This window comes from Xenopus tropicalis, chromosome 5, assembly GCF_000004195.4.
Source record: "Xenopus tropicalis strain Nigerian chromosome 5, UCB_Xtro_10.0, whole genome shotgun sequence".
Classification (NCBI taxonomy): domain Eukaryota; kingdom Metazoa; phylum Chordata; class Amphibia; order Anura; family Pipidae; genus Xenopus; species Xenopus tropicalis.
Window position 1 is genome coordinate 132749410 of NC_030681.2, and position 17355 is coordinate 132766764.

Below are 17355 nucleotides of genomic sequence, written 5' to 3' on the forward strand. Positions count from 1 at the left end.
TAAGTGGCCAATTTGCACTTCCTTTATGTGTTATACAGAATGCGCTGTAGGAAACAACAACCTGTGATAAATAGTTCAACAGGTTACAGATTTGAGCCATTAGAGAATCATGCAAAGAAACAATCCCAGGCTAATTTTGTGTCACCTATCAGAACTGATGAAATTGCATGTGTTTGTATGTAATGCATTGTTTTAGTGTTCTGGTGGTCAGTCAAGTTTTGGGCTTTGTTGTATTATGATGGATAAGATTCCTGTACCAGATAGAGAGATGTTGTTTATGTTTTGCTGTGTGTATTTTGTACCATCACCCTACCACTTTTACTTTGACCTCCCAAAATAGAATTTTGCCCATGAAAAAATGACATTTGGAATTCTGAAAGAACTTAGAGAGGGAACATGTGATAAAACTGCATCTCCAGCTCTTACTTTATTAAAGCATTTTTCAGTCTTGGTTATTTACTGTTTCTGGTATCAATTTTCTTGGATGAGAAATTGAGTTGAACAAGGTTCTGGTAGGCTTTTATTTCATGGAAGTCGAGATTTCTAGGGGTAAGTACAGTAATAGAATCATTTCATAATGCAGCTGTGCCCCATTAGCTAAAATTCCTTTCATCATCGCAGAGCTCCAAAGATTATGTAACGGAGAACTATACCCTAGTCCACCGTTAGCTCCTCTCCACCGTCTTCCACTGGGTTTTCTCCATTAGTTATGTAGGTGAAGTACAAACTATATATCTAGCCATTGCTTAAGTTCCCACTATTGACCCTGATGACAAAATAATGGGAAAGTTCAGAGCTGAATTATAATATGTGTCTTGTATAAAAAAAGGCAATGACATAATTTTACCCCTTTATAGGTCCCTGGTAAGGCCTCACCTTGAGTATGCAGTGCTGTTTTGGGCTCCAGTCCTTAAAGGGGACCTGTCACCCTAAGAAATAATTCCAGATAGTTTTCAATTGTGTTTGTCAAGCAAAATAAACTTCACTTACACCATATAAATTAGTTTAATCTTATTTTCAGCCTTGGAATTCACAGTTGCAGAAAGCAGGCAGGCGCCATTTTGTGGTAACTGTTATTAAGGCAAGCTTTGCAATCTGTCAAAATCTTGTTTCTGTGCCAGTATGGAGGGACCTGATACCCATATCCAGGCACTGGTTACAAAATTAGATTGTGAGAAGGTAGGGGTAATGTGAGGAGTGCAGGAACATCTAAGAAGTTCTGAATTGAAAGCGAAAGTGACTGTGATTGACAGTTGGGATTTTTAAGTTTTTTTATAATGGGTATAGATGTATTAATAAAAAAATGAGTTTGGGGTTCATAATTAGTTTGAAATTGGCTTTTATTATACAGCTTTTTATGCCTGGGTGACGGGTCCACTTTAAGAAGGATATTAATGAGCTGGAGAGAGTGCAGAGACTGCAACTAAACTGGTAAAGGGGATGGAAGATTTAAGCTATGAGGTTAGACTGTCAGGGTTGGGGTTGTTTTCTATGGGAAAGAGGCGCTTGCGAGGGGACATGATTACTCTGTACAAGTACATTAGAGGGGATTATAGACAGATGGGGGGGTTCTTTTTTCCCATAAAAACAATCAATGCACCAGAGGTCACCCCTTTAGATTAGAGGAAAGGAGCTTCCATGTGAAGCAGCGTAGGGGGTTCCTCACGGTGAGGGCAGTGAGGTTGGGGAATGCCCTTCCTAGAGATGTGGTAATGGCAGATTCTGTTAATGCCTTTAAGAGGGGCCTGGATGAGTTCTTGATCAATCAGAATATCCAAGGCTATTGTGATACTAATATCTACAGTTAGTATTAGTGGTTGTATTTATAGTTTATGTATGTGAGTGTATAGATTGGTAAGTAGAGGTTTGTGTGTGCTGGGTTTGCTTGGAAGTCTTTTTTTTTCAACCCTATGTAACTATGTAACTATATACTATAATATTTGAAATATGTATCACAGACAGACAACTGATACGTAATACCATACAGACATCTACATTGTGATATTTAGAAAGGCAGGAATTGCACTTTCTCATGCAGCATCATGGAGCAGCGCTGCCTGCTAATCATAGTGTAGGATTTGGTTAACAGCTTGCAAGCCAGTGTGCAGAAAGATTCATTTTTAGCCAAAGTCTCATTGCTATTTACAGATAGGAAATTAACATCCTCCCCCAACTCACAAGCCTACACCTAACCTCTCAGTGAATATCATTTGGTTAAAGAATTGTTTCCTTACAGTACAAGGGAGCATACAATGCATCATGTGGGAGGGCGAGTAGAAAAGGTCAACTTTCCGCCACATGTAAGAAAATGATTCAGCCTCCTACTAATCAGTGCTGCTAAGATGGATCTTAAATACAGGGCTCCTTGTCAAGGTAAAATAACACTTAGTAATTACACAACTGTAAAGATTTTCCTTTCAAAGTTACACAAAAGGTGAATACCTCCAGCAGCTATGGGCTAAATTATATGCAGCTCACTGTTATGCATTTTCTATATATTGCCATGTTGCTGTCATTTAAAACTATGGCCATACTAGAATAACACATATTAGGGTCCATCCCAATAAATGTATGTTTCCATTGCTCACAGTTGCCCCATTCCCCTAGTGTCTTAGCTCTAACATCAGTAAGATTTTGCATAGCAAAATACAATTACAAGAATATTATATCAAGTTCTTAAACAAGGTAGTTTGAAACTTTGAGTAAGTTATGACTGAGAGTCTAGTTATTTTTGTCACAGTATTTTTGTTACTAATAGCAGCACTTATTTACGCATTCACAGTGGTCACGGATCTGTAACCTATTCTCACTGTGCCTACTCTGAACAGTACAGGCAGTTATCGGAAGGCGACATAGCTAGCCTATGATTAACATAGTAAGATAGCAAGTTAGGTTGAAAAAAGACACGTCCATCGAATTCAACCTGTTATGCCTATATATAACCTGTCTTACTGCTAGTTGATCCAGAGGAAGGCAAAAAGCTCTTCTCCGATTTGCCCCAGAGGGGGAAAAATTATTTTCTGACTCCAAGATGTTTTGAGGTAGCTTTTTCCTTAAACCATCCATTTGACTGTCCTGGTTCTTTCCTAACATCTTCTTTCTTGCTCCATGCTACACAATAATGCTCCTATATATTTTGATCTTTCTGAAAAATCTAGTACCACCAACTACTAGCTAATAAAAGCATGGGCATTTCAAGTCCTTCTCTCATCCTGTCTTTCTATATCTCCTGCTTTTACTTGCTGCAGGCAACATTTTTCCAAGTCCTGGCCCCTGCTATTGCCCATGCAATCCTTCTCTGCTTGGGTGATTTTAGTTGCCATATTGATGACCCCTCTCAGTCCTGGGCATCTTGATTTCTCCATCTGACCTCCTCCTTTGCTCTCCAGCAGTGGACAAATACAGCCACCCATAAGGATGGTCACTTCCTAGATCTGGTCTTCACCAAATTTCTGACCACATTTAACAGTGATCCTGCTCTTCTTTCAGATCATAACCTTATCTGTTTTTCCATCTCGCACACTTCCCCCTAAGACAAAAATTCAAAAAGTAATACTTAAACTGCTGATATAACTGCTTTACCCAACTCTCCCAGTTCTAGCCTCTCCTCCTTTAGTGCTTCCTCTGATTCTGATTAACTTATAAATACCTATAACTCAGTTCTGTCAACCACAAGCAACACCCATGTCCCTCTGCAGGCTAAACTCTCAGATGTGATTTCTGTAGAGTCCATTTAGAGGAAATCCCATAAAAAAGCTGACTTCCACCACTTTAAATTTCTCAATGCTGCCCTATCCCAGGCTAAGCAAGATTAATTTAGTACAAGTATTAATAACAATCAGTGCTTCAATTAGGGTGGAACAAGTGGGGGTATTCTAGGTGCACCAAGTCTAACACATTATGTAAAAAATAGGGCACACCCAGAATTATAAGCCACATCCATAGTTATAATAAGCCTCAACCACCAGCACTATCTGATTTTTCCCACTTTAAAGCAAAGGTATTTCCATCTACTGAAAGGTTTGGTAAATTGATACTAATTGGGAATGAAAGTATGCAGAATGTAGGAACCCTAAAATGAGAATTGTGCATATTAATTTAGTTTTTTGCTTCAAATTCACATTTTGCAAACATAGCACCCTTACTGCGTATTGTGTAGTAATACCCTCTATCAGTACAGAGACCCCATAAAACATCTCTTTTTGGAAAGTACACATTCTAATGAATGCAAATCTGGTAAAGATGTTTTTTTATTCCAAACCACCAAATTGCAAGGCAATGCTAATGGCAGTGGTTATGATGACATTTATGAAATTGCCTAAGATTATTATAAATACAAAACCCCTACCCTAAATATGAACTTCAGGGTCTGCTTAACAGTTTTATAGCCAAAATGCATGGATTTACCAAAGTATCTGGTATGTAGGGACCCCAAAATGCAAATGATTGGCTGCTAATTCAGCTTCTGCAAACAAAACAGTGTGCCTGCTGAAGTGGCAAAGAGAAAAAGAAAGTTTCAGTATTACAATAATAAACTGTGGGATTCAATACTGTTGCATTGCTCCAGAGAGAATGCTATTGCACAGAACAAAGGAGTGGAGGGATGGCATCCCTCTGCACCCCTCCCTAATTCCAACCTATGACACTTGTTTTTCATATTCAATTCACTTTTTCACCCCTCACCTAATGAATTGCTCACATCTGAACATACTCCCCAGGACTTTGCTGACTTTTTTAAAAACCAAAGTAGATTCTATGCAAAAGCAGTTTTTCTACCCCTCAGATACCAATAATCTCAGCCTTCCAAAATCTCCTCTTTCTGTTTTTAGCTCTTTTGATCTTGTAACTGAGTCTGAGGTTTCTCAGTTTCCCCTGTTCTCTCCACTTTCAACTTGCTCTCTTTATCCTATGCCTTACTCTTACTCCAGCAGTTACTCATATATTCAATTCCTCTTTAGCTTCTGGTACTTTCCCATTTTTATTCAAACAGGCATTTGTCAAGCCCATTCTCCAAAAAGGCTGTGTATTTAACTGTTAGCCTGCTTCTATCTAACTGTACCTCTAGACTCCAACTTCTGGAATGTCTTGTCTTTTCTCTTATTGCTAACTTTCTCTGCGTCCATAAACTCAGTTTGGCCTCCACACTCCAATGAGACGGCCTTATGTAGAGTGGCAAATGATCTCCAGACTGCCAAGGCAAAAGGACACTACTCTATTCTTATTCTTCTGGACTTATCATCTGCTTTTGATACTGTTGACCATTCTGTTGTAATGCAAATTCTCTGTTAACTTGGTATCCATAAGCTGCGTTGTGTTTCTCTTTCTATCTTTCTAACTGCTCGTTCTCTATCTGCTTATTCTAACAAATCCTCTTCCCCTGTTCAGCTTAGTGTGGGGGTGCCGCAGGTTTCTCCACTCGGTCCTCTGCCTGTAAACTCTTTCTTCAAGAGAACTCATGTTTTAATTTGGTCTTAAATATTACTCATATGCAAGTGACATCCAGATGTATCTAGATACCCCTTCACTAACCACAGACATTCAGACCCAGATCATTGCCTCCCAGCTATCATGTCCCCCTGGATGAACCAATGTGACCTCAGACTCATTCTACCTTAAACAGAGCTGATGGTCATCCTGCCCAAACCTAGTCCCTCTCCTCCCTCTTTACTTTTGATGGTATGACCATTGACCCTGGGGGATATCTTTGACCAGTCACTCTCCTTTTCTAATCATATTAATAACACTGCCAAAACCTGCCCCTTTTTTCCTTTGCAATATTGCCAAAATAAGCCCTTTTCTTTAACAAATAGCAGCTAAAATGCTAATCCATGTGTGACGGGTCTGCAATAAACAATGGCAGAATTGATTTAATTTTTCTTTAATGAGATTGGGGACTGATACCCAAAGGCTCCAACAAGTCTGCCCTGGCCTGATTGGAAACAATAGGCAGATAATCCAGTTACCCTGGCACCTATATGTCTACCCACCCCTGCATAATAACAATATGGACTTGCTGGGAGGATGGGCCAATAGGGAAATAAAAAGAGCATCAAAGAGAGCTTGGAGGTCAGTCTTCAGAGAGAGAGGAAAGGTCTCATGCACTTCGGATCAACCGCTTCAGTTACTCTTCGACTATTATTTTCTTTAGACTGTGGATATACTTCTGTGGGACTTTGGAACTGCCTTTTTATTATTTTACTTTCTTTGTTGCTGTGTGACATCATTGGACTTTACAAAAATGAAGTGCTAGAATGCCACAATGTTATTTTCCAGTGTTTGGGCATATGGCTGTTTCATGACACCATGCCCTTATCCAGACTACTGCAATCTCATACTTACACTAACCACAGGGAGGGAACCTGTTCTACCACTGATAACATCCCTGTCATGGCTGCCTGTTAAAGCAGAAGGAAAGGCTAAGTCACTTGTGGGTGCCAAAATGTTATGAAGTGCTTGCTGCTACCCCGGGCTGGTGCGATTCTCTCTTAACAGGGGCACCAGCCCGGGGTACAAGGTAGGCGATTTAAGTCACTTGGGCGTGCCTAACATTTATAAAATTTTGGCGCCCCCAAATGACTTAGCCTTTCCTTCTCCTTTAAGCAAAAGATAGCATAAAAAATCCTTCTGCTAACATTCAAAGACCTTCCCCCATCTGCTCCTCACTACATTTCTTTACTTGTCTGCCTATATGTTCCTGTCTCCTCTCCAAAGCCACCATCTTTATACACCATCCACACCCACTGCTCTCTCTCATCTTAAAACTTTCTGTCTCACTGCTCCTTCCCTCTAGAACTCTATCCCTGAAAATTCTCAAAATTTCTTCAAAAATTTAATCTCTGTTTATTTATAATTATTTATTGTATTAATTATAATACTTGTCCTCCCTGCCTGTACTTTTGTACATTGTAAGATTGTTCAGAGCCGCGTATTCTTGTAGCGCTTTATAAATAAAGTTATATATACATACATCATTCATTAAAAACAGCCATACATTCTCTGAACATTTGACTTGCCAGGCAGGGAGTTGAATATTCAAGCAGGAGAGCCAGGATCCGGAAGATCAAGTAATATAACAGATAACAGCACATGCAGGACCTATACTCGGGCATTGCACCCAAATTTAGTTTGAATTTGGAGTTTGCCTGCTCTCCTAAATATTGCTTACTCCTTGGTCCGACCATTACCCCCAAAAAAGGCAGAGTGTCCCTGACAGTATACTAATGACCTAATGACAAAGCTCCATCTCAGCTTGAGAAGACTCAGCATGGTGAACATATATGGACTGTATGACACTGGGGCAGTTCTGAAAGCCTAACTCACCGATTAACCTCTCTGACAACTGGGAATCTTGCATCCTGTAGCTACTTCAGATAAGCTACTTCAGAACCAAATTTAACCGCTTCACGTTACAGTGTCCATGTCCCTAATCTGCCCTCATTTGGTGCATGAATTCTATAGACAATTTTCTCCACCTGGTCATAATGGTCCCGTGGCCCCCTCTAATGGAGGGTGTACTATCTGCACAGTGCTCTTTACCTTTCTGCCCTGCATGCAAGATGGCTGCGCACATGGAAACAGAAATGTTGGAACTGGTTTGAGGACATGCCTGTGCATAATGTCATTTAGCACAATTTGCCATGAAATTCCAAATAAAAGGATACTGAGGACCTGGGTTCAATGCCCAAGTATAATTCTTACCTGTCTATTTCTTGTTTATGTATCGCCTAAACTAACTTTGAATGTTGGCGATAAGAAGTCACCAAAAGCAGTTGTTATAGGCAAAACACCTTTCTGAGACTAGATCCTCAGGGCTTCATGGGGTATTATTATTATAGTTCTGTATTGGGTGTAATATATGTTTACCAAAAACGAAATCGAAGAACACTTAGTTACCTGATTGAAATGCCAGCCATCAGTTCAGCCTCACAGGGTAAAATGCTTTATTTGGAGAATGAATGGTGACAGGACCCTCTCCAGGCAGCTAATGCAATTACAAAAAAAATGTAGTTGAGGAACTGACTTTAAAATGAGAAAACATTACAAAACTGTCATATTATTCTGTTGTTTCTTCTATTGAAACTCATACAGTATGTCATGTTGAAGTAATGTAAATGAAGTATGTACAGTATGTGTAAAGTTTGTATAGGTGAGCAGGGTAATGCCCTATCCCCTACCCAGAGCATCTAGTCTTTGCTTGGTGCCCCCTTCCACTGGTGACATCAACTCTGCTTGGGGAAGTCATTTAATAGGCCAGTTGGCATGATGTCTCTAACATATCTATAGCACTACTACTGGAGTAATGATAGGGGAAGAAGAGCATGCAATTTTCAGGGTAGAGGGAAAGCATGCAATATAAATAAATAAATAAATAAAAACACCCCATGCCACATCAAAGTGGAAAAAGATCTGCCTCTGGAACCCAGGGCTGGCAAAATTAGTTACACAACCCTTTTGAACCTCTCAGTGCTTTAACCATGTAAAATCTAGAGGGATAGACAATGATACAAGACGCAACAAACCAATTATCTCATCTCTTTTTTCCCTTTGACAGTATAAGGAATAGGCCTGCTGTTATTTACAGATCAAGATGCACTCAAACACACCTTAGGGCTGATTCACTAAAGTGAAATTTTTTTTTTAAGGCATACTATAAATAACGCACGTTTTAACGCTCTTTAGTGAATCAGCCCTCTTGTTGTGAACTCAAGTTAAATAGACTACTAAGTGCTTGTGAGAAGCCTAATGAGAAAGGATGAAAAAGACTGAATATACCTGGTTAAACAGCATGCTCAGAAGAAGACAATTCACATTCATTGGTTCTAAAGGACCTATTTATTATGCTGTGTAAAACAATATCAACTGAAAAAATGTTTTTAAAAGCTGTGTAAAAAATGGTGAATTTCGCCGTCTGAATGACAATTTTGTTACACATTGTTTTCTGGTTTTGTACCTAAATCACCAGGAGCCACATTGCAAAGCTGAAACTTGGTTGCATTTAAAGAACTATAATACTTGCCACAATTGTCAAAGGGAATTTCTAAACAATATACATTGAGGTTTTAAAGCAAAAATCTTTTTTTATAAGAGGTTAGTTACACAGGATGTGATGCACAAGTCTCAGCTCCTCTACAAAACTGTAAAGACTTATGTGCAACTCCATACAAACATAGAAATGAATGCAAACATCTTAGTAGTCTCAGTCAGACTGCATACATTTATAACCAGTGCTGCTCCTGTCACAAGGCAAGGTGAGAACTATTTCATTCTCTGCACTAGTGACAGTGTTGAACTGGCCCACCGGGAGGTGTAGGTGGGCCCTCCTGCTCCTGACCATTTGGCCTGTTTCATTATCATTCCCTATTTCTGAATGGGAACAAAGAGGAGAAATAGATGGAAGAATAGAAGCTAGCATGTAAATAAAATAGACTAGGAGAATGAAGAGATTGGGTGAGTAAAGGAGGAAAAATAATTGGGAAAGTGGGCCTAGGGTCTACGGTTTTCTGGTGGGCCCCTGGGTTCCCAGTCCGACACTGACTAGTGATGTGCTCCTCCTTGATCTTGTGGGAGTGTAAGTGCAGAAAAGGTAAGTGAGGGGGACATGAAAAACAACAAGTTGTCTGTAAAACACAGTCCATAAAAAAAAAGTCTAGACTGCCCATGGGAATAGTAAGCCTAGTTGCTTACACAAACAACTGACCACTTCAAATAAAAAGAGTGGGAGCTTTTTTCCCCAGCTCGATTCTTCAGGAGTGATAAGTATTCCTTAGATACCTCTTTTTATACCTCCCCAGGTATATTCAGTGTGTGTGTGTTGTGCAGTTACTATAGTACCTATAGTTGGGTGGTAGAGTTATAGAAGCCCCTCATACTCTTTAGTAAACATGGCCTGCTGTTACACTTCTATTACATTCTGTAAGTGGTTACATTTACTACTTTCTACTTCAGCTTGTTCTCCCAGCACAAAAGTTTCAAGAGACGAAGATCAAAGAGTGTGAACCTTAAGTTTCCACTACAGAAAGAACGGTTTGGGGTTTTGAGGTTTCCACTGCCTTGTATGTAGCAGTCCACTGTTGAATTATAATATTCCTAACCCTCCCACTTCGTCCTTTAGGGGCTGCACAAAAGAGGAGGGTCTTTTCATACCTGTTATATGCATGTCATTTTTTCCATCTCCCTCTTCTTAATTGTCAAAGAATATTACTCGCAAATACCATAAAATCAGTCGTGTACCACAACCGGTCTTTTAGTCTGTTCTTACTCAAACACAGACATGAAGCTCCTGTTTATGGCACTTTTAATTGGTCTCGGGATGGTTTTACTGACAGCAGAAACTCAAGGTGAGCTACAGTGTATGTAGATTTGCATCTATCTGTCCTGTGTAGCATACAACTAAACTGCTAAAACAATATTGTCTATTAATTGTGTATATGCAATGGGAATTTTTTATTCTATCTGAAGGCACAAAAATAGTTGTGCATCCATTTTTTTGCATTACAGTTGAATTAGAGCTGTCGCACTCCCTTGGACCACTGAAGTCCTAGGGACCATCATTGGAGACTGTCTCTTCTCAGAGACAATTCTTTGCCTTTACCTTTTACCCTGGGGCTAAATGCTACCCCATGTGTCATTAATCAATGAATTAACATGGTTTAAGATGATATTTCTAAATCAAAGCTACTTACATCCATATGAAGACAAATCCAGAAAATATTATGAATTTATGAGAAGGACTCATAGTCATTTAGAAAGACTAAATTAAACAGTGGAGAAGATATGGTAAGATCATTCTTTAAACCATCAGTCAAAGAGTTATTGCCCAATACGTCATAATGAGTTGGATGAGTTGGATATTTGTATAAATATTTTCTTTAGGATTCTGTGTATGCCTGGTTCCAACATGTACCTTGCAATATGCTCAGAGATAGGCAGCCTACCTCAACATAATTAGCACAGCATTTAATATTATATATTTTTTTGTTTTGGATGGCCTAAGGGTTCTTATATATGAGCATTTATTAATGTGTCCCTCCGCAGTAAATTATTTATACACCCTGCCACAAGGGAAAGCATCAATTAACAGAGCATATTTTTCCCTGTATGGCTGGTTCTCACAGCACCTGGACCCACCTAAAGTTTAGCTTCATCTGTGTTTGGTGGTACCACACAGTGCCTTAAGTGTAGGCCATATATATATATATATATATATATATATATGTTATGGTATATATAGTAGTCGTTGTTATTTGCTGTAATAAATATTTTGTTGATTATAAGTCCTGTGTGGAGCGGTTCTTTTCTATAACTATATATATATATATATATAGGGCAGGGGGTACACACAAGTAAACACTGTTGTGAAAGAGGACTTAACCAGCTGAACGTCAGTCTGCTCTAGTGCCGCTCAGCTAAAATTAATAATTATATCTGGAGATGGTTTACTGAATGATAGCTATAGTAAGGTTAATATTCTCACCCATCAATGTTTATTATGTGTATGTATATATATATATATATATAAATATAATTGTACAAACTGAAGTGGAGCTAACGTACCAGTACAAGACTTAGTCCGAACTCACGGACAATACATATAGAAAGAAACAAAAGGTCCAGTCTCATTTAAATGAGTCTGGACCTTTTTATTTCTTTATATACATATATATATATATACATTTTAATTGATAAATGTGTTCTACGAGCTTTATGCTGTCTATAAACATATAGATGAATTACAGTTTGTTACATAACACAATATACTGTATTGTAAACCATTAGCACATAGATTTTAAACAATTACACATTTTCAATTACTGTATTATGGAAAGATGCTAAGAATATTAAATTTACATTCACAGCACCAAAATGTTTTTTTTTTTTAATTGGCATGCCAGATACACTACAGCAAAAAGTCCTCAAATCTTTAAGGTTTCTGTCTAACCACAATTCTGTTCAGATATAGCAAGCAGCACCGTATGTGGTCTGAAGGGTTTGAAACTCTGCGTGTAAGGCAGGCGTTCCTGCACATATAGGTGAAAGTGCTAAATGCAATGGTCACTAAATCTAATGCAAACCTCTACTGCGTGAAAACTCCTGTGACGAAATATGACATACAAATTCTGGGTGGAATTTTTTGCTAAAGTAAATTCATTGTGGCAATTTTGCGGTTATATCTAGAGAAATGAGTAATTAGCCAGACAGTCTCTGCTTCGTAACTGAACAGTAAGAGCTCAAAAGTCAATATCCAGGCCTAGGCGAAATAAGAATAATAGGATTTGTACTAAGAACAGCAAGAGAGAAGCGTTCCAAGCTCGATCATATAAAAATGTGTTTATTTGAAAGTTAAAAATGCACTAACATCAAAATGAATAAATAAAAGACTCAACATCTGAAAATTCCTTCAGAATGATTGTAAGTATTTTATACCAAAGTCCAAGGGACAGCTTTATTACTGACCCTTTGGAATGATTGGTCCATAAGGGTCATTGTTATAGATCAATCAGATTTAAATGATGAAAGCAGCTTTGATCAATATCAATATTTTAAAAAGAGAAAAGGTAGCATTGGCCATAGGCTACAATAGAATTCAATACCTGGTCAGTTTTTGGGGGGGATCCGAGAGATCAACTGGCATCCTGAACAATGTTAAATAAGAATTTTGATTGAATCAATCAAATGCTCCTTTCAGCTAGATCTATAGATTGTGACAGAATAGAATCAGTGGTTTAACTATCCCATGCCAGCCCCCCAGCCAAAAAATCTTTAGAGGGGCCCAGTGGAAACTGACCCTGTATCCCCAAGAGGGGACTTCTTCCTCTATAGTTACGCCACTGAATAAAATAATCTAAATTCTAAATGGATAGGATTTCCCATTCAATCTTGGATAAATCAGCCCCTCTCCACTTGTATAATATGTTAAAATCCTATTGTTTCCTTTGTTTACAAGCTACCATTTATAATTTATGTTTTTTCCCCTATATTTGCAGGACAAGGAGGTGAATTAATTTTTGGAAAGATCTGCCTGGAAACGAAATTGATGAACAAAATTAAATGTAAAATGCTGAAAAGCTATGTCCAGCAAACTTCTCCAGTTGCAGCCATCATGTAAGTATGAGTGGAAACTGTTCCTTTACCAACAGAAACTCAGTATATAATTGCAGGCAAATCATTGTCTGTGATTGTCCCTTCCAGTAACAGGTATACATCTGGCTCATATACTGATGGAGCAAGTTTTGCCAAAATACCAAATCTTCAATATAACTAAACAAATAGCAATGGCTTTTTATTTGCTAGCATCCTAGTGCAAAAATAAGTAGAAAGATATACTCTCAAGATACAACTAATATCAGTATTTAATCCAGTGGTTTCCAAAATGTGTGGCTTCCTTCGGGGGCTCCGAGCAGTGGCAGGGGAGGTCTCAATTGCAAGTGCCCAGATGCCCCCACGTTTTTTAGCTGAATGCCTGATACACCAATATTTTTCTATATCTGTACTCATTTCATGTGTTAAGGGGAGCCGTAACCAAAGGTTGTACAATCAAGGGGCCCTTTACCAAAGGTTGTAAATTCAAAGGGGGATTGAACTTAAAAAGTCTGACAATCACTAGTTTAATAAAATAAAAACAAAATGGTAATTAAGTGGTTATTTATGAATTGGCATACAGTTTCACACCTTGCACACTCAGGCTAAAAAACTTACCAGACTGGTGTATCCCAGTTTACATGGAAAGTCTGACACTGCAAAACATTCATCAAGAGAAATGTTTCTGATACCACCAAAATTGTTTATTACCCCTGCAGTAGATGCTTATTACTATGAATGCAGTGACCTTTGTGTATGTAACAAGTTACATAAGGAATTTATTGTTTATGCTTTATAAGAATGTGCATGTATTCTACCATCATGTTATCAAGGATGTCTTTATTAGAAACCCAGGTTTATAGTTGTGTTCTATAAACTAAGAACCCTTAGTTTTCTTCACAAAAATGAGGCCCCTGTGTCCATCCAGATATTCAACCACTTTGAGAATGTAGTTTAACATTGGAGGTCCTAATAATATCCCATGATATCATAGATATTGAAATACACTTCATTTTTCCTTTCTTGCTAATGGGCCGCTCTTGCTAAATAGTTCCCCCCCAACATGGCCAGGCCTGAAGAATAGCTATGGTTAACATATGGGGTGAATTCTTATTTGGTCTACTGGCTCACATTATTTTGAACCTGACAAAATGATTAATGACAAGATTTTGACTTATAAGTCCAGAAATCTGTTGATTTCTTTTACCCAGCTCTTAAGGTGACCTTATGGGCTGACCACATACTCTCTAAGACTGATTAGCCCATGGGCCAAATGGACAGAGAGTGTATAAGAGGCCACCACAGTATGGCTACCTTCCTACTGTTCTTTTTATGCAGAACAAATGAAAGGCTGTAGGAGTTGTGGCTCTTTCACTACCTCAGCTGCTGATGTTCCATGATAATATTTACTAATACTAATCTATTGTCCTCACCAGGTTCACTACCCAAAAGAATATAACAATCTGTGCAAATCCTGAACAACCTTGGGTGAAACAGGCTGTGCAATGTCTCAAAACTAAGAAGCCAAGAGGATCAAACCCAAAGAAAAGGACCAAGAAAAAGAAGAATGGAAAAGCAAAGAGCAAGAGCACTCCTTAAGAACGACCTTTAAGTTCCTCAGATTGTTTCAGATTTGTTTCACACCATAATTAAGCCAGTAACTAAGCTGTGACTCTCTCTATCATTAAATAAGTCCAGTATTACCGCATGTATTATGTAGTATTGTGAATTTTGCATTTGTTAAACACACAGGGCTAGATTGGTTAGTAGGAAGAAAGAAAAGAAGTGATCTGTAAAAGATATCTGCTCTGTGGCCAATGAGTCCCCTTTGGGCAGATATTTGTTTCTATCTAAACATTTCCTGCAACATATTCTATAGCATTCCTGCATCTGATGTAGAGGATATTAGTACATTATTACAGAGTTATTGTATGTTGTTAAACAACTATTCTTTTAACCTTACACAGAAAACCAAAGAAAGGGAGACCATTTTGTCTTGGTAGCCATATTGTTTCTGGCTGGAACAGGTTTCTCAATATATTTATATTTTTGTATCTATAAATTTCTGGACACATCCCTTCAGGTATTAATTTGTATTAGCTAGTATCAGCTATACCATAGGAGCTGCTTTGGTATTTGTGCCACACATGATAATAACCAGATCTGTAGGTCAATGTGAAAGGGGCCAAGGATGGGCATAGTGGGTGATAATGGTATTTTTTAGAAATTCGTCACACATTTAAGCTCTTTATATTAAAGGCCGATTTATAAAAATTCAAGTTTGCATTTTTTTCATGATACTTGAGAATAATCTTAATAATCATGAATAGTCGGAATTTATTAAAGAAAAAAATCCCCCAGTTGCCAGAAAAGTTACCAGAATTTGCCAGAAAAAACGTGGCAAGTAAAAGCTGGTAAGAATTGTCTCTATTAACTTTTTTTTATTTATTTTCCCACTTTCTTTCACAAACTCGATAAATCTGCCCTTTGGTGTTACCCTGTAGGCTGTGCTCCAGCAGATATCAAGAGTTTATTCAGACATATGAAAAGTGTGCAGAACAGAAGCAATGCTTCTAGGTTGGTTGGCTGGAGACTAGAATCCAATCATATCCATGAACAAAGGGAAATACCTTTTATTTGTAGACTTAAACCAATAGATTTATAGTATGTTCCTAATGTAAGTAGCAATGGCTTATTGAAACCAAGTTAAAACAAAATAACTTGTATACATTGTTATAAATGTATTATTATTTTAATATAAGATCAAGAAAAACTTTATAATAAATCATTCATTAGTATCAAGTGTTCATCTGGCAAATGTTTTTTTTTTCATGTGAATAAAACATTAGTGTCTATACTACATCATACACACTACACTACATTCTTCTATTTTAATTGTGCCCCAGGCACTACCCGTTCTATCTGTTCTTCTGTCACCTGTTAATTTTTCTTCTGGGATTGAGACCACCCCCAGGCCCTCTAGTCCAATATTTTATCCCAGCCCTTACTTGAGGGATTTGTTGGCACCTTTTTGCCCTTGGGATGAAGGAAGTCTGGCTGCTGCAGTAACTCTATAAAGATTTCCATTCATCCAGCTCATGATATACAATATCTAGTAAAGCAACTGGAAACCAGAAAAGTCCAGTTGCTTTAGACTTAATTCTACTAGATACGGTTGCAATACAATATATTTAGGGTATATCACCATGCTGTTGTTATACAATTATAGGGTGCAACCTTTAAGCACCATTTAGGCAAGAAGCATCTATTTATCTATTTAATCTTTCATTGATTTTAGAATATAAGGATAGTATAAGTCACAGAGGAGTTCCATGACCATATAAATACAGGTCATGGAACTCTGAGGTGACTTTTAATATCCTTAAATTTTTCACCAGGGGGTATTTTATCTATTATAATACACAGTTTCAGTTTCACTGAGCCACGTGACAGAAATGACATCACTAAGCCCCAATTATAACTGATGACGTCACTTAGCACTGCTTATAAAGATATTATTTACAGGATATTTGTGGCTCTTGTGTATTATATATATATATATATATAGCAAACTCAGGGTGGCACTCTGCTTTAGCTCTTAGCTAGGGTGCAAGGTAAATGATTTAAATATCCAAAAAAGACCAGCAACACCGAGTTATATTCCAAAAACAATCAATTGTGTATTAAAAACAGGGCTGTTCATGCATTTTTAATACACAATTACATAGTTACATAGGGTTGAAAAAAGACCAGTGTCCATCAAGTTCAACCCATCCAAGTAAACCCAGCACACACAACCCACACCTACCAATCTATACACTCACATACATAAACTATAAATACAACCACTAATACTAACTGTAGATATTAGTATCACAATAGCCTTGGATATTCTGATTGTTCAAGAACTCATCCAGGCCCCTCTTATAGGCATTAACAGAATCTGCCATTACCACATCTCTAGGAAGGGCATTCCATAACCTCACTGCCCTCACCGTGAAAAACCACCTACGCTGCTTCAAATGGAAGTTCTGTTCCTCTAATCTAAAGGGGTGACCTCTGGTGCGTTGATTGTTTTTATGGGAAAAAAGAAAATCCCCTATCTGCCTATAATCCCCTCTAATGTACTTGTACAGAGTAATCATGTCCCCTGCAAGCGCCTCTTTTCCAGAGAAAACAACCCCAACCTCGACAGTCTCACCTCATAGTTTAAATCTTCCATCCCCTTTACCAGTTTAGTTGCACGTCTCTGCACTCTCTCCAGCTCATTAATATCCT

General features: G+C 38.1%; 1 protein-coding gene across 1 annotated transcript; it reads left to right on the forward strand.

Moving 5' to 3' along the window:
* Positions 1–10201: 10201 nt before the first annotated feature.
* Positions 10202–15880, forward strand: LOC100493953 (lymphotactin). The gene is made up of 3 exons (XM_002939918.5): positions 10202–10337; positions 12984–13101; positions 14514–15880. Exons 1-3 carry the CDS (start codon positions 10271–10273, stop codon positions 14674–14676), a joined length of 348 nt encoding a protein of 115 aa, XP_002939964.1. The 5' UTR covers positions 10202–10270; the 3' UTR covers positions 14677–15880.
* The last annotated feature ends 1475 nt before the right edge of the window (positions 15881–17355 follow it).